Below are 23,646 nucleotides of genomic sequence, written 5' to 3' on the forward strand. Positions count from 1 at the left end.
TAATACTTCGGCCCTAAATCAACGTTAATCAAATGTTGAATTCCAGTTAATACTGTAGCTTAATATTATTGACAAAATACATCAAGATTTCACATTGGGTCATGTCTTCTCCCATAAGCTACCTCTGACCATGTGCAAAAGCAAGCCTTTGTCAATGGAAGATTAAGCATACCCAGCAGCTATGCAAAGCAGGAGCAGCAGACTGAAACATTCAGACAAATGAGTATCCTTCTAATTTTTTCCCATCTGATTATTGCAAAAAAAAGCCAGTGGTAAATAATATACTAAGCTGTTTAGTAACTTTAAATTATTCTCTTACAGAGAAAGAAGAGTTCCAGTTGTGTGCACAGAAAGTTACCAGAGGACAGAACCTGCAGACTATATTTCAAGACTGTGATTCAGGAGAGAATGAAGTTCCCCTACTACACGCCTTTATGGGAGTATTAAGAAACTTCCAGAATTTAGGAAATGCAAGGTATATTTATTGTATCTAAGTCAAAATAAATCGGGAACATCCTTTTAAAAATCTTGATCTGAAAAGGCACTTTTCCACATCTACTTCATCAGTTCATATGAATTTCACCAGGGGATCTCAATGATGGTAATACTGGGCCTGCAGCATGTGGGATTAAAGGCTTTGTTCCTACTCATTTGGGGAATCCCATTATTTCTTTAATAACATCCATTTTCAACATTCCAAATTTGGAATTTATAGCATTTAATTCAAAGGACACCACTGCACAGAATAGGCAAAAAAAGAATAAAATATTTTTGAGCAACTTTCTGTGAAATAATTTTCATGGAGCAGAAAAAAAGAAGTTACAGTCCAGGAGATTTAAATGTAGAAAAAATATTAGCACAATTCAGCTATGAGAATGATTGCTGAAATTATCTTTCTTTTCTGTTTTGCATTTTTTTTTCAATATAGAATTTGCAAGGAAACTTACAGATTAGCCCTACTTCAGTTCCTGCTTAATTCCACAGCAGAAAACAATTGGCTCTAGTGAGACTGGAATCAGACATTAAATGGATGCTGCTAATCGAGCTCATTTTAGGAAACAATTAACTAAATGGACTACTCTATACACACACAGAACTTTAGCTCAGCTTATTATTAAGCTGATTCACATTAAGAACAAAGCAAGCTCCTTTAAAACTATGAAGGACTGTTATCCGTTCATTAACAGATGAATGTATAATGCATTGAAGATGACTTATTTGAACTTCTAGAAACAATTCATCTTTCCTAAGAGAAAGATGCTGAGACAACAGCATGGTTGTAATAGGGTAAAAATGTGGTCTGAGAACCACTGTGAGAAGTCAGAGCACTTAACACCCCTCAGGAAAACCTCAACACCTCCTATGTTGAGATCCTGAATCTGATCATCTCCTCACTGGAGACGAGACCAACTCACTGGATTCAAAACAAAGGGATGCAAAAACATCACCAAATGCTATTGCTAGTTCTGTTGCTTCTTTATGTTCCTAAACAAGGAATGTACTTCCTTGATGCAATTTATTATCCACTGTTAATTACCATTTATTATTGGCATCTAATCAGACATTGAAGCATTCCTCCAGACAATTAAAGCCATTGTTTCTTATGATTTTCTTCTTAACAACATGTTAATGCTAACCAACACCATGAGCAAAAGAACTAACTGCTGTGACTCAGAGTAGGAGCAAATAAAAAACTGGTAAACTTACCCATTTGTTGTTTATGGGAAGTACTACACGGAGCCCGCTTTAAAGTGTTTGTCTTCAGCTAAGCCACTGACATGAAAAGTTCACTGGTGTAAATACATCTTCAAGTGGAAAAACTATCTAGTGATTTTATCGAGGAAATCTTTGCTAAGGAGTAGCATATATTTTTTCTAGTATCTGTTCTTATCTGTTTTTCTATATGTAACTGACAAAGTAAAGTCAAGTCAAGTAGTTTATTCAAGGTCAAAAATGGCTCTGTTTATATTAAAATCTACCTTCTTGGCTTCATATTCTGAGTCCTAACTATAGACCTGAATAGCTTCTTTTGCTCATTTGAGATATGTGCAAAACTGTTTTTCATTGCTCATGCTGAAATCTATAGCTATGCTTTAAAAAAAAAGGTACAGTAATCCAGAAATTAGGCTTCAAAGATTAGGGAAAATATGAAAAATAACATTTCTTTTTCCAAAGGAGTCAAAGGGCTATGGCACTCCATATACACTCCAACTCTCTTCACAAGAGAAACCTCCTCTTTTCCCCCTCATTTATAAACGGCTGTATAGATCTCCTTCACAAACACTATACACAAGAAAATTGTAATGTGCACTCTTGCTCATCCCAAATTTGGTTTATGCACCACCAGGACAACAGGATGTAACAAGAGGAACTATCACTGAAGCTGGAGCAAAAATAGCTCCTTTGCATTCAACATCAAATTCTAAAGTATGGTCGAATAACCAAAACATTGGTAATCCCTCTGAAACCTCTCCTGACTTTCTGTAGTAATTTTAATAAAGTACTACCAGCTGCATCCCAGTTTTCCCACTTCTAGTGCTGCACAGTAGTAGATCCAAGATGCAGAGTTTCTCCTCCTATATTCTGCCTTTGAATTTCTTCTTTTCTCTGTAAGCTTCCTTCTTTTACTCTTTCTCTAATGCATACTTTGGCCACTTGTATGGGGTGTCAGTGCCCAGGTGCTGGCAGGGGGAGCTGCAGGGGCAGCCTCTGTGGGGGAGGCCAGGGCTGCCCCGTGCTGGACACAGCCGGTTCCAGCCGGTTCCAGCCGGTTCCAGTGAAGCCACCTCAGGACAAGCTGAGCCCCTCAGCCAAGCTGCTGCTGCCTCTGTGGTAATGTATTTAAGAAAGGGCAAAAGCATTGCTCCCCACTCAGCGTTTTTTTATATTCAAAACACTTCCATGTTCAGCAGCAGATTTGAGGAATTTCTGATTTTATTTCCAATACACAAAGAGTAATATTTTATGTCTGACAACAAGCTATGCAAAAATTCTGCAGTTCTTCAATAAACTTTGAAAAACACCCATTCATATTTAGACTAGATTCTGCACATCACTTTCGTGCTATATTTTTCTCATTTGAAAGACAACATTCATTGTTCAACTATCTCAAAAAGGTGTTATTTTGTCTAAAATCATCAACATAAAAGGAATAAAAAACTATTAATATTTTTAGACTATAACTGTGAGGTTCATTTTGGGTATTGGATGTTGAATTTTTGCTAAATATCTTGCATATTACAAGGCAAATATGAAAAAAAGTGCACAATACTGTGAACTTACATTACCTCTTCCTAAACAAAATATAACAAAATATTCAGCCAAGACCTCATGCAGTTTGGTCATTTGCTGTGCAGAAATGGTTTTGGACATCTATTTGGCTGACTATTAGTATATCGAAATACTCTGTGTGCTTCCTTGAATATTGAATGTATAAGACATACACAGACACACAAAGAAAATCAGCTCTTAAAAATAGATCTTAAGCTTAAAAAAATGCCAAAAGAAGCCATTAATTTATTTTTTTTTTTTTTTTTTTTTTTTTTTTTTAGGAAACAGGCTTGGTATAATTCAGAGAGACCTGCCAGAGAAATGGCCTCTTTAAATGAAGGTAGTGAACGTACCCTACTTGCAGAGACATCCACAATCATGGCTATAGTTCTCTTTTGGGAGACTTGTCTTGATTTAAATTCTGGCCCTTTCCTGTCTCTGCTCAGATGAGTGCAGTAACTAACTGCAGTAACTAACTTACTTTCATCACCACTGCAAAGGGCACATGATTGCTGTCACCCTTTCCAGTGCAGATGAAAACAGTTTTTTAAAAAAAAATCTTCTCTACATTTCAAACTGACAAATTTAAATGAATGAAACAAATTCATTCCAAAATAAACATCTCAAGACTGCTATTAGTATTTGGTGTTCTATGGAAGTAATTAATTTAAGAACACTTTGATGTACATTTGGATAATATTTAATTTTGAAATATTATATCCTCATTTTGTTACAGCTCTGTTCTCATCAGTAAATGATTCTTTCATTATCTTTTCTTTTAATTCTTTCAGTCTTATTCAAATATGTATTTTATAATTTCTTCATTACCAAATTTTGTGAACTTTTTTATAAAATTTTTGATGCATATCCATCTGTCCTCTCTATTTTTCCTGTGTAGACAGTAGCAATGGCATTTATCCATTTCTTTTCTTTGTATACATTAACCTTTCAAAACTACTCTGAAGCAATCAAAACCTGTAAGTATCTCTAGAATACTTTCAGTTCAAGGAAAAACTGTAATGCAGAATATTTTTTAAATATGCTACAGAGTCTTTGGTTACCACCAGCGGCTGGGTGACACTAGATCTTATATCAACCATGAAACTCAGCAATCTTAGAGACCCTTAACAGCACCATAGGTTGATCTGGGCCTTATGTGGAAGATTACCATGTACTATATCACTATCATATACTTCCAAGAGCCCTTGGCTTTTCCTGGAAAATCTTCCACATCAGAACTTGTCCAGTGTATCTATTTGGATTACAAGTCTGACAGCTACAGACCTTGCACCATGGTGAAGCTGGAGATGATATTGCGCAGTGCTATTGCTTTTCTGATGTGTCCCAGGACATATTAACGGTAACAACTCCAGTATGAGAGTCATGTTATCAATGCTTTATCTATGCCAACTGATCATTCAATTAAAAAAAAAGAAAAAATAACTATCTCCCTTTGGGTGGGTTTCTGTATTCCTAACTGAATTCAGCATTTCAATTCATTCTGATTTTGTGCAAATAACTAAAATGGCTGCGACTCTATGAAATGTTCCCATTGCCACATGATGATGATCCAATATGAAGAAACAAACAGACAGCCATAAAAGAGGCACAATAAAGACCTCTAAAGACATCAAATCTAGGCTTGCAGCCAGGAATCTCTGGAATGCTCACATTCCCTCTAATGCTCTGTAGGTAACAGCACATGCACATGAAGTGCTGCACAAACCCCTTCATCCACAGGATGAACATTAGGCCTTTACAGAGCAGTTGACTCTTTATTTCCCCAGTAGTAATTGCACTTTGAGCCTACAAAACCATCTGTAAATTTTCTTGAACCCAGGTCTGTTGCCTGTACCCATAGGGAGTTCACATAAAAGTCAATTTGTTCCATGAGTTCATGGAGCAATGGTGCGTTCTGCACAATGGAAAGATAAGAAAATTGGGCATTTTTTATTATAAAAAAATTACTAATTTTCTTTATTAAAACTGAAAAACTTTCTCCTAGCATTGAGAAAAAAGTGTTCTGCTGAGATATATGTTATATTTAAACTGTAAATATTCTAACAATGATGTCTCAAATGGAAAAAGTATGACAGTATACATGTGCCTGTCTATGTAATATAATCCAAACAAGGGATTCTTGATAGATCCATCTTTGAAACCAGGCAGGTATATAGTAGGGGCTAAACAATGAAAAGGGGTGAAAAGGATTAATAAGTAGTTGCATAACAATATGAGGTGAAGATGCCTGCTTTGCAGTAGCTATCCTTGTGTCGTTACAGATAATACTATAAAACTGAGTTGGAATGAAGATTGGCTTTCTGAGAGGTCTGCATTTATACAGGTTGTGTCAACACATGATCATGGTTCTTGGAAATATCACAGGATATATGATGAATATAATGTAGAAATGAGGTAAGTCTCCTTTTCCATTTACCAACACCTACTTCTTGGTACTTCTCTTACACTAACACATTCCCCTCTTGATGCGCTCGGTGGGAAACTAAATAACCAATACTTTTCTATGACAGTTTGCTAGCTTAAATCTGATAAACCTGTGAGCCTCTATTCTATTTGAAAGCTCAGTAATACTAATTTTACAACTCTTTTGATTCCCCAAGTCATTGCTGATATTATATGTCATACTCTCCACTTTTCTTCAACTCTTTTCCAGCCTCTTTTACTGTTTCATTAAAATAAAGAATATCAAGAACATTGGACTACCTTTATCCCTTTAATGAAATTGTCAAGAGGATTTGAAAACATGTGCAATTCCCTAGAAATATACAGGATATCAGCATAAAAGTATTTTCAAGATTCTTTTCCCAGCTGCACAGTATTTCCTAGCACTATGCTATATTTCCTTACCAACAATAGCACAGACCTTAGAACAGAAATCTTCCTGGAGAAGACCAAGTGTACCACCTAGGATCCTATAGAAAAATTAAGGATTTTTTCCCACAGTTGTTTGTAATTTATTTTTTCTATCCATCTTGGGCCATGAGAAGAGAATAAGGAACATTTGGGTTTGTGTGCCTACATTTTTTTCTGTAATTTTTTTCCCCCTCAGAATTATACTCTATTTCTCATCAGTCTGAAATTTTTGACTCCACATTTGTAAGGAAAAGACATACAAATATGTGAAAAAGGTCCAGGACAGACTTATCTTTGTCAAGCAAAACAGACCAACCGTTCTAATGAATCAGAATAATTGTGTTTTCTCTACTTGTCTGCCCTTATCACTTTATCACTTGTAATATGATGCTTCACCATCTGCCTGAGGGGTAAGCAGACTATTTTAACTACTACTACAAATACGTCTGAGTCATCAGGCTCTCTGTAATGACTCGGGCACTCCCTGAAAATCAAAAAGGCCAGAGGAGAGCAAACTCAACTCCCTTTCTTTATTTTTACCCCCAAAACATAGGGATTAAATCAGCATGGAATGGAGGCTATGGGCCTAGATAACCAAAAGTTACTGACAATCCAAGAGAAGGTATGACCTGCTTCATCAAAATTTCTAGATGCAGGCAGGGAAAACACTGAAAGAATTCAAATGGAGAAATTATGATTAAGCCAAAGCCATAAATACTTGTTTCTAGTTTCTTTAACCCAGCTGGATACCACTGGCAAACCAAGAAGATTGGAAAACTCCAAATAGAGCACAGAAGGATTCACTCAGTAAAAAATAATGTTCACCTACATAAATAAGCCTGTGGCTTGTGAACTATGGCATGTCTAGGAGATCATTTAGCATAATTTCCAGCTACAGAAAGCTTCTAAGTCTCTTTTCACTGTGGAAATAAAATATGAGTCATTATCATTCACTCCTGTTGGCCAAAAGCTTGTGAAGACCTGGGAGTAACAAACTATATCCACCAAGATTAGCCAAAACCAGCTATCAAAAATCTATTCTTGATATTGTAGGAACACAGAAATTAGCACTCCAGATATTTTTCCTAGGTGTAATTCAGTTTTCATTTCCTTTAAGCAGTGATCTTTTTACTCTAGAATGAATTGTGATATATTTATGTTAATATTTATATGATTTATCACTGTATCACCTGTCTTTTCATATTTCTGTCGTACCCATAAATTCATACACATCTGTGTTTCTCTCCATATGCATATGTATGTCCCTGCCCATGGCAGGGGGGTTGGACTAGATGATCTTTGAAGGTCTCTTTCAACCCAAACCATTCTATGATTCTATGGCTAATAATAGGAAAGCATTCACAAGAAAGTAAGAGGAAAAAAACATTTAAAGAATAAATGAAAATTGGGCAAAATGTTCCTAATAGAACAGTAACATTACAAGTTGTAAAGAAAGATGGATGTCAGTGGGTGAGGACATAGCATGAGCTGATGGAAACCATAATGTATGTGTCACACACATACACAACACATGAAAACAGCTGCGTCGGTAACTCTCACATTGACATTTGTTACCTCTCTGAAGACCTAAAATAATCATGTCCCTCCCTTGAAGCTTCATCGTCACTGAAGCCAAGTTTCATGGTTTTGCAATACAGATGCAATTCAATGAGATCCTAAGTGCAGACACAGTATGTGCTCATCCCACCACTTACCCTGTCTGCCTGCCTTCCCCACACTGCACATTACATGGATTCTCCGAGGAGACCAAAAGAAGGTGCAGTGCCCTGATGAGTCATGTCAGAACCACAGGTGGGAACAAGAAACAGTGTCTAATTTAAGTATTTCCTCCTGGTTGAAGTCGTTTAGGACAGTCCATGCATAAACAAGAGACTGAAGCTGTTCTAACCAGGCTGGGGCTCTCAAGAGTGTATCCCACTCCTTTAACACACTGTGTAGGGGAAATGGAAGAGGACCTACCCTACTCATTTCAGGGCCATACCACCTCTGTCCATATATTCATACCTTTAACAAGTAGATGTGAAAAGATGTATATCAGTCTTCAAAACTGCATGGGTTGGTATACCTAAATGTAAGATTTCTGAAATCACAAAGTAGAAAACATGTAGTTATTCAGGTCAGAGCTGTGGTTTCTTTGCAAAAGGAACCAGACATTTGTAAACAATGTAAGAATGCATTTAATTTCATACATGCCAACCTTTCTAAATGTAAATAAGTATATATTTCTCTTAAGCTTATTTTTTTGTTCCTATATTATGCTCAGTGGCCATGGAAGTCAACTAATGCAATACCCTGAAGGCAAAAATGTCCCAATCTTTTGCCCCAAAATATAGCTATTGTAATTGTGCAATTGAGGAGATAAGTATTCTGAGATAGATTGAAACTAATGAACTAGCTAACTAAACACTTAGGTAACAGACCAACAGGAGGCTCTTTGTAAATCATCAAATGGCTTACAAAAGTCCACACGAGTCACTTGTAAAGAGCAAGATGTGCAGACTAGGGCATAACCAAATTCAAATTTTAAAAATACACAACATGAGTTTGAATATATGTGGCTGATAACTCAATCTTTCCTGTTGATTAGGGTATGAATTAAGCAATTGTTGTGGTTTAACCCAGCAGGCAGCTAAACACCGCACAGCCGTTCGCTCACTCCCCCTACTACAGTGCAATGGGGGAGAAGACTGAAACAAAAAAAAAGTAAAATTCATGGGTTGAGATAAAGACAGTTTAATAGGACAGAAAAGGAAGGGAAAATAATAATAATGATAAAAGAACATACAAACTAAGTGATGCAAAATGCAATTGCTCACCACCCACTGACCAATGCCCAGCTAGTTCCCGAGCAGCAGTCACTGCCCCCTGGCCAACTCCTCTCAGTTTATATACTGAGCATGACATCATATGGTATGGAATACCCCTTTGACCATTTGAGTCAGCTGTCCTGGCTGTGCCCCCTCCCAGCTTCTCGCTGGCAGGGCATGAGAAGCTGAAAAATCCTTGACTAGTGTAAGCACTACTTAGCAACAACTAAAACATCGGTGTGTTATCAACATTATTCTCATCCTAAATCCGAAACAGCACTGTACCAGCTACTAGGAAGAAAATTAACTCTATCCCAGCCAAAACCAGGACAACAATAAGCTCTGATAAGCTGTTAACATGAAAATAGGGGAAGATATGATGTAAGAAACTCTATAAGTGAATGTATGGGGCTTATTTTGGATTCAAGCCACTGCAAGCTAAGATGCTAATATATGCTGTTTGATCTCAGTTTAATGCTTGTGATCTATGAAATTGCACTGACAACAAAAATAAAAAGATCTGGGTACCAAATCTAGCTTTGAGTAGCATGGGGCAAGGCTAAGTAAATCTTCTCCCCCATGGAAGTGGCAGTATTAGAAAAAGACTGTAGAAGTTCCTGTTGTAATCAGTGGGTGAATAGCAATATTCTTGGAGTGACTCAGCTTTGAGGTGGACAGCAATGGCCAAAGAGAAAAACAGGCCATTGAGAGTGGCATATCCAGCAAAGAGCAGACAACAGTGACATCTGTCATGACAACACAAGTATGAAAATGGTGGATATTCAATTGCCTTTGCTCACTGTCTCTGTCACTCAGATACAGGGTGAGTGATCATGAGTGATCATCACTCAGATCATGAAGAAAGTGAAGGAATTTCTAACAGTGAATATGCAATATTGTAAATTACATCTGATTACAGGTAAGCTGGGAATGTACAATTTGAAGCAGTAAATGACTGTGGATGTTATAAATGGCTGGTCAGACATCACTCTAAAACATCAGCAAAGGCTCCATAGTGATAAGAGAGGAGAAACGGCTGGTGAACTGTTAGGGAGAATGGGAAATCTCTGTCATTGTCAAGTATAACCTTTGACCTAATACAGTCTGTTCTCCTCAGTGAAAATATTCTCACTGGACAGATATGTCAAATCATTAATTAAAATGACCTCTGTCTCATTTTGATTTATAGACTGGACAAGTAGTATAATCAAAATTGATTTTGTATAGAAAAAAAGTTTTTGATTTCATATGCTTGCTATTACAAGCTAATCTGCTGTTTCTTGTGTTATTTTACCTAATATGTATTACTCAAAATAGATAGTCTCCCTGTCATGTCAAAGGTACTTAATTCCAAGTAAAATCTCAAATCTGTTTTAGTCAATGGAATTTTTTCCCATTACTTTTAACTGGGCCAAGTTTTCACTCAGTAGGCAAGGAAGACAACACTTAAAAAAATATTGAAGCTATAGCTTATAAAAGAAGAAGAAAATATAGGATTTAAATAAATATCTGTTATAACTTTTTGATATTTTTCAATAGATTTTCAATAGTGTGAATAGTGTTTCATCGATTTGTTGAAAAAATAAACATAGATGTTGTTCTAAGTTATTTAAGACCTCAACTGTTTAGTAGTGCAGTGTTTTGCATAGGAAATGACCAATTCAGAGGAACAAATGAAATTAGTTTCTTTTCATTTAAATGCCTGCTAAACTTCTGCATTGTGGACCCTCAACCCCTCAAAAGGGAAAAAAAAAAAAAGAAACAAAGAAATTAAAAATACACAAATACTTCTGGAATATAAAGCTTTAGCTGTAAATCAAGATTAAGCAAATATTTCCAAGAATGATCAATACCACTGCTTGAAAAAGCTTATATTACAAGCCATTCCAATTGTTTCCCAAAATGTTTACCTAAATTAGTTGAAAGGCCACAATTTTTTACAACAAGAAATTTTAATTAAGCCTCGTGCTTGAAGTGTTTCTGCAATTATTCCCTTTGGTTCCATTAGGATGTAGCCCCAATTAAAATGTAGTGTTAATATTACAGGATAACACTTGCTGGCGGTACAAAATTGAAGATATGCCTCCATATAATTTTAGATTATTCCTTGCTGTGAGTTTTTGCAATTATTTTTTGTCAATAATGCTTTTTTCTATTCTCTTGCCAATGAAATATTTTTAATCAGTTCACTCAAACACTGAGTCTCTGAAAACAGGCAAGTTCTTCAAAATTAAATACCTTTTGTACCCTAGTATTCAGTTAAAGCTTTTTGTTAGTCATTTTTGTTGTAGGAAAATACCAAGTGAAAAATTAATAGGGTCACAGGATTCTCTGACTGTAGCAAGCAAATATTGTAACTGTGAGGGAAAAAAAATCAGGATTTGATCTTTCAACTTCAATTCACATCGTTAGTCCTTACTCAAGTGATTATGCCCACTGAGGGCTTATGTGCATATATTTTCGCCATTGAGATTCTCTGTCTAGGCTTTAGTTAGTCATAAGAAGTAAATTTGCCAGATCAAAGTCTTCCACGTGCATTTGTTTATCTGTATTTTTAATGTCTTTCACTTATTTAATAGTGACATGCAGAACTATAATTGTTCTGTATTTCTTGCATTTGATAGTATATAAAACTTGTTCTGATCGAAAGCACAATTAAGTTAACGGTCAACTAGATTTCAGAACAACCTCTTGACATACGGGGAGAAAAAAGGAACAGTTATATTCAATGACTAAGAAAAATAGCAATTCTAAATACACAAGTAACACCATACAAGCATGCTATCATTTGTTGGAGAATCCTGTGGATTATTTTTCGGGGATCAAGAAAAAGTCATAATTCTATTTTTTATTTAGTATTGTTACAAGTACTTTCTTAAGAATATATAAAAATTTGACCCACTCTATCCTTTTGCATAAAGAGAGTAACAAAGATTTTAGATTCCACCAATTCCACTCCATTAAAAAAAAAAACAACAACAACAACAAACAAAAAACACTTCTAAAGAATGACTAATTCTTGGAATTTTGGCCTATGAGACAAAAAGTCTCACATTTTTCAGTATTTCTTACATTAAAACTAAATCAGAAACAAGAATTTCTTAAGATTTACGTTTAACTGTCCAAACCTTTATGAACATTGTCCCAAATCCTACCACCACATTTGTATATGGATTCACACAAGTACTTCAGTATTTCTGTTTAACTCAGTCTGTCCACCCCATTGTGAAAACTCTTGAAGAGTCTGAAATACCTCTTTTTAATCTGTGAGGACTCTCTGGGGTAGGGAGTGCACTTTGTGGGTATTAACAGCTCATCATGAGATGGTGAAAGTCTCACAGAGACAGGAACGGGTCAGTCTGAATAAAGTGTTTTAGCCCAGAGTCTGACACTAGAAAGGAGGGTGATTTCCCCTGAAAGCCGAGACAGGTGAAGGAGACAACAGAGGATCTGACTCGCGCAGCTGGAAGGGGTGGACATTCCCTCCCCTGCAGTCCCCTTGTTAGTGCTTTGTGAGCAGCAGCCACACACTCCAATCTCCTCTGCCTGGTCTCTTCTTCTGAGCTGAATACAGAAGTCACAGAAACAGTCTCCTGACCAAATCTCACTAGTTATTGCCTGTGAGGGCCATATCCCAAAAGAGATGATAGATCAAATGCTACTGGGAAATGACTGGGTGAAATGGTCAAACTTCAGTGGATTCGCAGAATCACAGAATGGCTGAGGTTGGAAGGGACCTCTGGAGGTTATGGGGGAGTATGAAGAAATACTCGATCGCTCCTTTGGAGGAAAATGGGGAAAACAGGTAACACAGAAACCTTTTGGGAGGCTATGCCTTTTTAGTGCTCATATTTCAATTGCTACACAAAATCACAGAAAGGTTGAGGTTGGACGACACCTCTGGAGATCCAACCCCCTTCTTTGCTCAAAGCAGAGTCAGCTACAGCCAGTTGACCAGGTCTATGTCCAATCAGCTTTTGAGTATCTCCAAAGATGGAGGACAACCTGTTCCAGTGTTTAATCTGTAAGGGTTTACAATGAAAAAGTTTTTTCTTACGTTTAAATTGAATTTAAACAAGGCATTCTGCCTTGTTTTTCTCTCAGGGAAAAGAAAATTCAGAAGGATATTAGTCTGTAAAGTCAAGGTGATGTCTCGGCACAGCTGTTAAATCTACCTCTTCTCCCTGGACTGTATTGCAATGCACATCACCCAAACTCGCAGTACGGAAGTAGTCAAGCAACAGGTACCATTGTGTCATGCAAAAAATGGTATGAGGAGAAATAATAATATGTGTTTTGCATGTGAGGGTTTATTTGGGTCAAGATGGTGTGAGCAATTACATGTTAACAAGATGGAAACACCACCTGCATTAGATGAAACGCTTGTGTGGTACACTCTCGAGGGGTCCACAGTCAAAGATGCCAGTATCTAAGGGATAGCTGCACTTCAGAAAAATCTGAACCACATGTATAGTGGAACTGTTTGGCCTCAGAGGACAGACTGTATCTAATTAAAAGCAAAGCACATATCACGGACATGAGAGGAGCTCAGTACCATCTGCTCTGCTACTGATCAAATCCTTTTACACCACGTTGTTTGCCAATGAAAACATAGCCTTTTGGAAAAAAATAGTACTCTTTCTTCTGACAAATCTAAAGCCCTGCTGAAGATACTGAGTCACGCACCCTGCTACGGTTATACTTTTTAATGGGCTAGTACATGAATAATAGGAATTTTATTAGCCAGATAGTACAGATTGTTAATTGGTTCAAGTTGCTTACAACTTTCAATAACACGTATATCCATTACACTGATGCTCTTGTAAATAAAGCCCTAATAATATAGCTATGATTTTTTAGAACTTTCTATACATAATATTTAAATGTGTACAAATATACCTGCAGGTTAGTAGGTGCTAGATAATAGGTATAGCTATGACTGGGTTGCCATCTGTCGAATGGACGTAAAACTATGTAATAAAAAAGTCCAAGACAATTTTTTAAAAGGTGAGAGGGTAGAAGGATTTTTAACTGAACTATTCTTGTACAGTTATTACCCAGGCAATTACATTCTTGTCTAAATTCCTCTGCAGCTGGATGGAATATACTACCTACTTTCCATACAGAAATGTACAGACTGTGCTTTCCATTTTAAACCTGTGAAATGTGTTAGCTAGCTTAGAAGCACACTGAAAGGTTTAGATAACATTTGGAAAATATTTTTACATCTGTCAGTGAAAGTATCCACTTATCAAGAATATACAAGCTATGACTTTTTAGTATTCCAGCATGTCCATGCTTTTTTCCTTCTTGACATCCTACAATTTGTTTTTGTGCCACAAAACATCCATCCTGTACATTTCCAATGGGCTTGGTCTACTGTGATACATTGAAGTCCCCACTGAGTTTTTGCTGCTTTTCTCCTTCCTTTTCAACATATAACCTGAATTACCTGAATTAAAGCAGCCCTCCTCCCTGATGAGTTCAAAAATGGCAAATTCCACCAGATTGTTCTTCCTAACATAATGATATAAAAACTAGGGGGAAAGGAGTCTGCTCTCTGCAGACTTAGCTACTTCTGACCCCATGTTCCCAGTCTCTTACAGCTGAGTTGTTAAGTGGTTTTCCCTTTCAGATCCCAAAGTGTCTACTTCCACAGCATCCTCTGCTGAACTTTCCCAGGCTGCAGCTGACAGCCCAGACATCCACAGCATCACGCGACAAAAACCAGCTACACAAACAGACCAGGAGAGCTTTGAAAAAATGTCTGCTTTCAAATACAGTGGAGTCAAGTCTCATACTGTAGCTGTTTCTTTGTCTCTACTTTTTATTATTAGTATTTTCCCTCCATCTCACAGATTTTTTATTAGACCTACCAGTTATGATTAAGTAGCCAATGCAAAAATGCTTTAAAAATTCCTCATGTGTTTGCCACATATCAAGAAACAGTTGGGTTTTTTTTTTCCTTTTGTGTTTAACAGCATACTCTATATAAATACACAGTTCTGAAAGGGATATTAAATGGCATCTATACAGTTACGTATGAAAGCAACTGCAGTCTAAACTAATGCCAAGGGGTAATGACAGCCTAATTGGCTTGGCTTGTTTGGCACGTCATAAATGTTTTTACAATGGCTCTTAGCAGATGAAGACTCAGAAAACAAATTTCTGCAAGTTGTGGAGAAATTACTATAAAATAGTAAAACACAGCCTGTTAAGGCCTTCCTAAAATTGGTTCCACATTCTACCATCTGTAATGTTAACATTTCAAAAGACATTACTCTGAGCTCTAAATGCCATTTGTCTGATGGACAAACTTCTTTCTCTTCCATTTCAACAAACACCCTACTATACGACAGAGGTTAAAAATGCTGTTCTTTAAGGAGTGAGTTAACTTTTCCAACATGAATACTAAAATCATTATAGATTATATAGGCTCCATTCATTTGTTTCTTAAGGATTTAGCATTAAACAAAGAAAGGACCAGTGCAACCTCTATGAGATGTTCTTCTGTGAAGCAAAAACCTGTCACAAACAAAGAGCAGTGACCTGTCTAACTTGTTGATTACGCAGGACAAGTTCCACACATTTAGTGCTTACTTTTCTAGATGTAACCTGTTCAAAAAACTAAGGATTTTGTTAAAATCTGTGAAACTGAAAAGGACATAAAGAAAAAGGATATTAACAGCAGTAACACAGATTGTTGAAGCAGAGCTAGAGGTAATTTTGTTGCCAAGGAACAATCAGCATGTAGAGTCAAACACAAGCTATGTACACCTCAAAAATAACAGAATAAGCAACCAGTGTTACTTGATATGTACCCTTTGAGAAATAATACATTCTGTGCAACCATTGGCTCCCTTGAACATTTTTTTTTAACTGTGTAAAAGATTCAGAAGTTGTTAACATAAGTACCTTTATTGATAGGACGTCCTAGATTATCTTCAAAACTGTTTTGCTACAGAAGACTGGAAAAGCAGTGTGAATTGCACAGAACACAGGAAGAAGTGCTGTAAACTTCTTCACTAATGGATCTTTCTGGTGACCTTAGACAACAGGGCTCCTTTTCATGACACAGTAGCCCTGGAGGTACTCTCAGGAGACTTTAAGGAGAACACAGTATTGTTGGATACGCATGTTACTATATACAATGGCTGAGAAGTTTTTCCATTGAAGGCAGACAGTGTCATACCACCCTGCACAAAGTTCTCAGAAAAGGAAGACCAATTTGTTTTTCTCTGTTTTCAGCCATTTTCTGTGTCCCAGAGGAGTTCTAACTAAACAGAGGGAGAAAATAGCTGGAGAAAAGATTGGAAATGAGAGTGACAGCTAAATACTAACTGCATTTAGCATAAATACAGAAGCTAACTGGAATCTCAAGATAAAAACTTGGCTCTCATGAATTTTGGCATAGAAATTCTTCTGTCCTGATGGTTGCTTATACCAGTTCAAGCAGGTATTAAATAATAGCAGTAATTAAAAAACTGCATTCAATTAAGACAAACTTCATACACTTTAAAATATCAGTTGATGACAACTGAAAACAATAGTTACAATACATTGATTTTAACTAATATTTTTCTTCTGTAGTGTACTATGTCCCCAAACCTTACAGCTAGCAGGGGGATTTTATGGGCGTCTAATTTAAAGAATTCAGGAAGAAGTCCTTTTGGGACAATACATTTATATGTCAGTAATCCATGTGTATTTGATGAAAAATAATTTTGTTTTCCTTGAAATCCAATAATTTCTACCAAAAACATTGATCTGCAAAATTCTGATTTTATTTGGTGATCTTTGGGGAACCTTTAACTTGTTGATTGCTTTACTTTTGTGTTTACTGTTCATGTTAGATCAAGAACAGTTCCTCTTGATTTCATTCCTACAGCCCTACAATTTTTATGAAGTGTTGCTAGGATTGTTACTTTGTCAAAGTGATGGCAAAACAATAAAAAGGGATGGATAAATGTAAATTTCCTTTTCCCTTTAAGTTTACTGTTATTCACTTTTACTGTGGATATATCCATTTGAGAATGCCAGATAGTCTTAAAACCACAGACAAAGCTCATCAATTTGACCGAACATAGAAATTGTTTCTAATATTCTGATACTCTTAAGTATACCTAATAGCTCAACAGCCAAGAGAAAATAATCTTCTTGAAATTAATATTGTTTGTCATCTACTATGAAAATCAAACTGTTATCTTTCGTGCTTCAGTTTTATGTTTAAATTAGAATTTAATTATTCGAAAGGGCTCACATTCTTCAACTCTGTGGCTAAGTACCCAAGCAATTTCAAGCATTATTTAAACAAATTGAGCTCCTGAGCTTGAGACTTGCCCATGATATAAAAAAGTGGTTATTTTCAATTTGAAATTGGTACATGGCATACATGCCATTCAGAAGGCAGTAAAATCTGCCACTACACAATCATTACAGACCTGTGGATAAAGACAAAGAAAGGAAAGGATATCATTTGATTAGCCTCCAACTTTATTAATTTAACTCATCTGGGAACTATCGAGCAATAATCTTTTCCAATGAAGGTCATAATTCTTCTTTAATTCTTTCCACCTGGTACAGTACTGCTATCAATCCCCTCTTCTTGTCCACCTCTGTACTTGGCTCTCAGCCCATCACTCATGCCTTCCCAGTCTATCCTTGTACTAGCATTAAGGGGCAAGGGCAAAGAGGTTTGGTTTTTTTGTGTCAGACCACAGAACCTCCAGCTTTGTTTCCTCCATTGCTGGATGCTTTCCCTGCATTCAGTCCATATTCCTGTTTGTACCTTCTGAGAATTAATTCCTGCCCTGCTCCTGCTACAGTCTGACATGCTGAACTTTTCCTTATAACCTGCCCGCCTGAGATTCTGCAAAGTAAGTTGAAAATTACTAACAACTCCTGACTTTTCTAATTCCTTCTCCCCTTTCCTGCTCCTTTCATACTCCTCACCATACACCAAAAAACACTGCCTCCCTTAAAAAAAACCTCAAATGTAATGAAACTGAAATGTAAAGGAGTAATGAAACTCCTTTAGCAGACAAAAATCTTCATTAGCAAATTAATGTACAAACCAGAAAGTTAAGGCCTACTAACTCAAGCATTCAAAGACACTCAGACTACAGTCAAGATTTGTATACTTAAACTCCTTTGCTTAGCATGCTAACCCAAGTCATGCCTTGATATGCTCCCAGGTACCCTGAGGAGAAAAGGGGAACTGTGGGAGCCTTAAAGAAATTAATCTAGACAAAGGTCATTTATTTCTTCCCTTCCCAACACGTTGCTTTTATGATTGCAGCAACTTCATTTTGGAGAGTCAGACTCTAAACATGAAATCTGTAAACACTCTGTTACTGGTCACTTTTCTCTGACAAAGTTTTACCATGTTTCATCATTAGGGTGTGGATCATGAATGAAGTTTTAATTTTGGAACATAAACACAGTTTGCACACTAGTAAGCATATAAACTGTATAGTAAATATGTAGTGTTAAGGCAGTAAGCAGTAAACATTTTCGGAGAAAACTTAATTTGTATTTTCAATCAGAACAGGTAAGAGTGATTAGTAATGGTGGTGAATCTATTTATCCAGGAACACAGACTTGGCTAGATGGGAAATTTTGTATTAGTGGGATAGCATTTCACTATTTATCAATTCATGTCTAAAAGAAATGAGGATATGTTCTATGGCTCTTGAGGTGGATGACATGAGATTGAAGTAAGTATTTTAATATCCTGTTTAATGTCAAGTTAGAAAATTAGATTCTTCCTTAACCTTTGAGTTTTAGTCATAAAAAGACTGATGGTTCAGGACCTCCCAGTGTTTGAAGATATACCATCTATTCAAATGGAAAGGGCTGCCAGCCCCAGGGCTGGCAAAATCCTTAGCTGTTTATGGGAAAAATATTTCCTGCCCATTGGGTTGTGAAAGTAGCTCAATAATTTTGAGTGAATTCATGTTAAGCTATTTGTACATATTTTTTCAGGTATGTTAACAAAAGTGAAAGGCTGGGTAGCGTTGCTAATAAGATTTATCTGGAGTGATAGATTACATAAAAAGAAAACATATAAGGGAGAAATGGGTCCTATCAGAAAGGACAACAAAAGCCATTGAACTGGGAGCTTCATGTTTTGGGACAAATTCATTGCACTTCCCTTGTACTTACACTATTGCTGAAGAGAAAATTGTTATCTATTCATGTGAAAGGCCCTTCTCTACCTATAACGTTGAAGTTAAAAAGAATCATATCATATATTTACAAAACAAAGATCCCACACTTCCTATTGCTTAAGCGAATTTGGCACACCAGTAGTTCAAAATAATAGATTATTCTGTTGCTTGTTTCTGGAACATTTGCACAGCACTACCTGTCAGCAAATTGGTTTAAGATTTAAGAGACTGAATAATAATGATTCTGTAATTATTCTTCAACATTCAATGCCTTCTGGAAACCATACTGCCGATCATCCTCCTAAGATAGTTTTGATGTCCATGAGTCTTAGCAAAGTCCTTCTAGCAAAAGATTGCCTTTCAGTTCAGTTTGTTTATTTTGATTTGCTGTATATACCACATTCTCAGCTCAGAGAAAGAAGATGAATGGAAATAAACAATGACACATTTGCAATAAGATTTCTGTGGCAAAGATCTTTACTTAGATATTGTGGTTTCAATGCAACCACAACACACTGACAAACTTCCTTTGTAAATGACATTTCTAATTATAAAGTTAAAATTTCAGCTCTGTGGAAAAAAAAAAAAAGCATTGAAGACACAAAATCTACTGTATGTCTGGATGTGGCTGGGTTTTCCCAAAAAAAATCATTCCTAATATTCCATGAGTTGATTACACTTTTTATCTCTCCATAACATGCAGCATTTATTTACCCTTACATTTTGAGGCATTACAGTTTCTGCTGACATGGGTATTCTCCCAAAATAGAACATTACAGCAGTCCTCTGCTAGACGTTTAAGCCATGTGTATGTTTATTTTTTAATTTCTTTCTTAAACTTTCTAACTGTGAGCAGGCTGGGAAAGTGGCGTCATGATGAATGAAAGTTTGCTTTAAAAAAAAAAAAGGAGAAATGTAGGCATTTGATGTAACATTGAAAATTTCACAGCCTCCTACCTTGAAAACAAACATTTCCCGGCGAAGAATAGCCAGAGTGTTGAAGTTCCCATCACAGATGTTAGGCTTGGCTCCGGGATAGGAAGGTTTGTCACCAGTGGGTGGCCGGGGAGGTTTAGGTTGCCTGTCATTTTTCCGCGGGTCTGCTGGAGGGATTGAACGATGTGGGGGCACTGTTGGCAGAGGTCTTGTTGGTGGTGGGATCCTGTCAGGTGGACCTTTAAAAATATAGCAGCAGGATTTAATTTACATGCCCACCAGTGGCACTCAAAGAAGAAATACACAACAAAAACCTGCTGTAAGCAGTGCAAATCCTACAGTGGAAGGGGAATGGAAAAAGTGACCTAACATACCTTTCCCATGTTGTTAAAGGGTATAATGAACAACTACCATAAAACCAAGGCACAAATTAAGAAATTAATTACTTTTCACTATCCAGAATCTTCCTTCCTTATTGGAACAGCATTCCAATAAAACCTGCAAAAGATGCATAGTCCACCATCGTTTCAGATGAGAAGTAATTCATAGCACATATTTTACCGAGTACGGACTGTTAAAACGGAATCATTGTTTATTGTACAAAATAAAGGAAAATTAAAAACCTGTTCCTAATAAGATCATCAGCAGTCAATGGATTTTCAACACATATTTTTAACTTCCACTCATCAATTCACATATGCATAAGTGTGGCATACCTGATATTTCCTACTGACCCAATTTGTAGGCCAAGTAATGTCATGTGCATTAGTGACAGGACATTCCCAACTTTCCCCAATGCCCCTTGCTATGTATAGGAGCTCTTGAAACTGGACTTCAAATCCTAGGCATCTATATAAACAAAAACCATAATTCATGTGTTTTCTTCAATATTCTGAAATTAATTACTTCTTATTTTAATTTTTATTTTCCAGTGGGTCTTACAAAGCTAGATACCTGGTAATTAAAGGAATTGTTCTAAGGATAAATGGATTAAAAAGAACTAAAGTGAAAAACTAAAACTCTGTACAGAGATTTCAAAAAATTTTTCTTCTTTCAAATACATTTTCTGTCATAATGTACGGAGTTTGATGACAGGTGAAATAACTATCCCACTCATAATTTCTCTACCTGAAAGTCAAAAGGCCATCCTAGTCAGATGCTGTTCATAACCCTAAAGGCATACTGAATGACTTGCAATGGATTTACTGAAAATGCCTTTCCCTTTCTACACATATTACTACGTTTACTTATATTTTCCATGTATAAAAAGATAAGTTTCTGCTGGATCAGTAAAATTTCTGGAAACAAGATGAACACTTTAATTTTGCTCATTCTATTTAGGCCTCTCTCCAAATCATTTAAATACATAATTAATTTTTACTTTAAAAAATAAATGTCATTTGTATGACCAGCTTCAGAAAGACTTTTGAATAGTAATACAACTCTAAAACTGCATAAACGGCATTTGAATTTCTGATACTTTTTTGAAAAAAGTATATTTTTTAAAGAACAAGATGGACTATGTAAGGAAATATTAAACTCGCCAAATGGTTGTCATACAATTTAATAAGGCATTTATTTAATTCACAATTTTAAGGCTTGTGAAATTTATAATTTACAGTTAATAATGGTGTTTCAAGGAATACTGTAGACCAAAGTAATTATTTTAATAGGTGCGACATTTTTATTGAGGCATATGATTCCAGATCACCTCTTGATTTTAAAAGGGAGGAAAGGAATCAGTTTGCAGTAGCTCGTGTTGGAAATTTTTTAACCCCAAACCAAAGTTTTCATATGTCATTTGGTGGTGATGTCAGATATTACTTCCCAGGGGTAACACATTTCTCCTAATGTATAGCCCACAGCTGTTAGAGCTTAGCAGTTAGTTTTCAGCAAAGTATTCTTGTCTAGCCCTTAAGTCTAGACTACCAACTTATGAGGTCATGAGAAACAACCTTCCTTTCAGCTAATCACACAGGAAAAAACCCAACCAAACAAAACTTGATCAGACAATCATTTTGAAATTGCTATTTATGCTTTATGAAAATACATATCAGTGCTTGTTAATATAATATTTTAAAAAGCTTGTTAGTATGAAACACCATGGAGGCTGCAGAGTTCTAGTTAGCGGTACAGTAATTCTACATGATCATAGTCGTCCTTTCTAGTAGTAAAGATAAACAAGGAATGGTCCTGATAATATTCAATATAAACCTGACAAACCTTTAAACTGAAAATAACTGTGAGTACAAAATTGAATCCAATACAGAATTAATTGGGGAATACTAAGCAAGGCAATTCCAAATGATATGTGTTGGATACATAGCATTAACATACAGATACCACAGATTTTTCACTGTAGGAGAGAAAAATAAAACATATTTTTAAAGACAAAAACAGACTACTTAACAGATACCAACAGAATCAAAATCTTTAAAACCAAGAACAAAACCATGTGTTTGGAAATATAAGGAACAGTGATATGGGAGTTAGTGTTACATTCAACCCATAATCAGAATAATGTTATTGTTTTGGCTTTTTTTTTTTTTTAATTTTCAATTACTTTGCCTTGTCAAATTGAATTCAATACATGTAGAATTTGTTTATCTCACATGTGTCTTTTGTATCAGGCCACAAAAAAACTATACAAACATATTTTAAAGAAGTGGGCCTTTTTCCCCCTAGGTAGCGCAAAATCTTGGGCTGATAATAACATTCTTTTGAGATCAATTTGCTATATTTATCACAAGAAAGGGTTTTTCTGGGACCACAAATTTTGTACACCCAGGGAACTGTTTAGTATTATAACTGATAAACTGAGAAGCAATCAATTCATCCAGTTACACAAGCTTGGCCTACTGTGGAAATAAGCTCGTTATGGTTAAAGCTCTGCATTTCTTAATGTTTTCATAGTTTGGGATCCTTTTGCAGATATTTTCTTTATGCCTTTTTAAAACATTTAAAATTACTATTCCAGCTGAGTGCAAATTTAAATGCAAGTTGTGAGCAATGAGAAACAAAGTACAAGAGCTTCATCAAAATCTTTGGCCTACTCACAAGAAGGCCTCTGGCATAACAACTGGCAGAGTCTACCCTAACGAACTCTTTTGGAGAGCTGGTATGGACTGGAGGACCTCAAATGTATTCTAAAGTGAAAAACTTATGTTGCTTAATTAGCGTATGACATACCGTATATCTTCTGGATGCCCTGTAAATCGTCATTAGGTAGTTTGAAGTTGTCAGTTTCCATATATTGGTAAAATGGAGCCATGATTGCAGTGGGATCATTAGAGTGCTCCAAGCCCAGAGCATGTCCCAGTTCATGCACTGCAACTAGAAACAGATCATTTCCTATGAAGAGAAGAAAGGGAAAAAAGACCTTTGAAACCATAAGCATAGTAACAGAAATAACACAAGTGGAGGACTCAGCACCTGAAAGACATTTTCACTGAATTTGAATTTTACAAGATAATGCTTAATAATGAATCATAAGTATAATGTGGTAGCGAAGGCAGTGTTCCCCTTTTTTAAACAAGGAAACCATTATTGTTACATATAATATATGATAC

At 36.1% G+C, this 23,646-nt stretch overlaps 1 protein-coding gene across 1 annotated transcript in view; it reads right to left on the reverse strand.

Annotated features, from left to right (window-relative positions):
- Positions 1-23,646, reverse strand: part of MMP16 (matrix metallopeptidase 16) — a 191,954-nt gene that overhangs the window by 33,794 nt on the left and 134,514 nt on the right. Inside the window, exons 5-6 of the mRNA XM_009276043.2 lie at positions 23,267-23,428; positions 20,099-20,316 (exon numbers count right to left, since the gene is read on the reverse strand). Coding sequence (XP_009274318.1) covers positions 20,099-20,316; positions 23,267-23,428 — 380 coding nt within the window. The remainder of the gene's footprint in view (positions 1-20,098; positions 20,317-23,266; positions 23,429-23,646) is intronic.

The sequence above is a fragment of the Aptenodytes forsteri genome, unplaced genomic scaffold, assembly GCF_000699145.1.
Source record: "Aptenodytes forsteri isolate BGI_AS27 unplaced genomic scaffold, ASM69914v1 Scaffold433, whole genome shotgun sequence".
In the NCBI taxonomy this organism is placed as follows: domain Eukaryota; kingdom Metazoa; phylum Chordata; class Aves; order Sphenisciformes; family Spheniscidae; genus Aptenodytes; species Aptenodytes forsteri.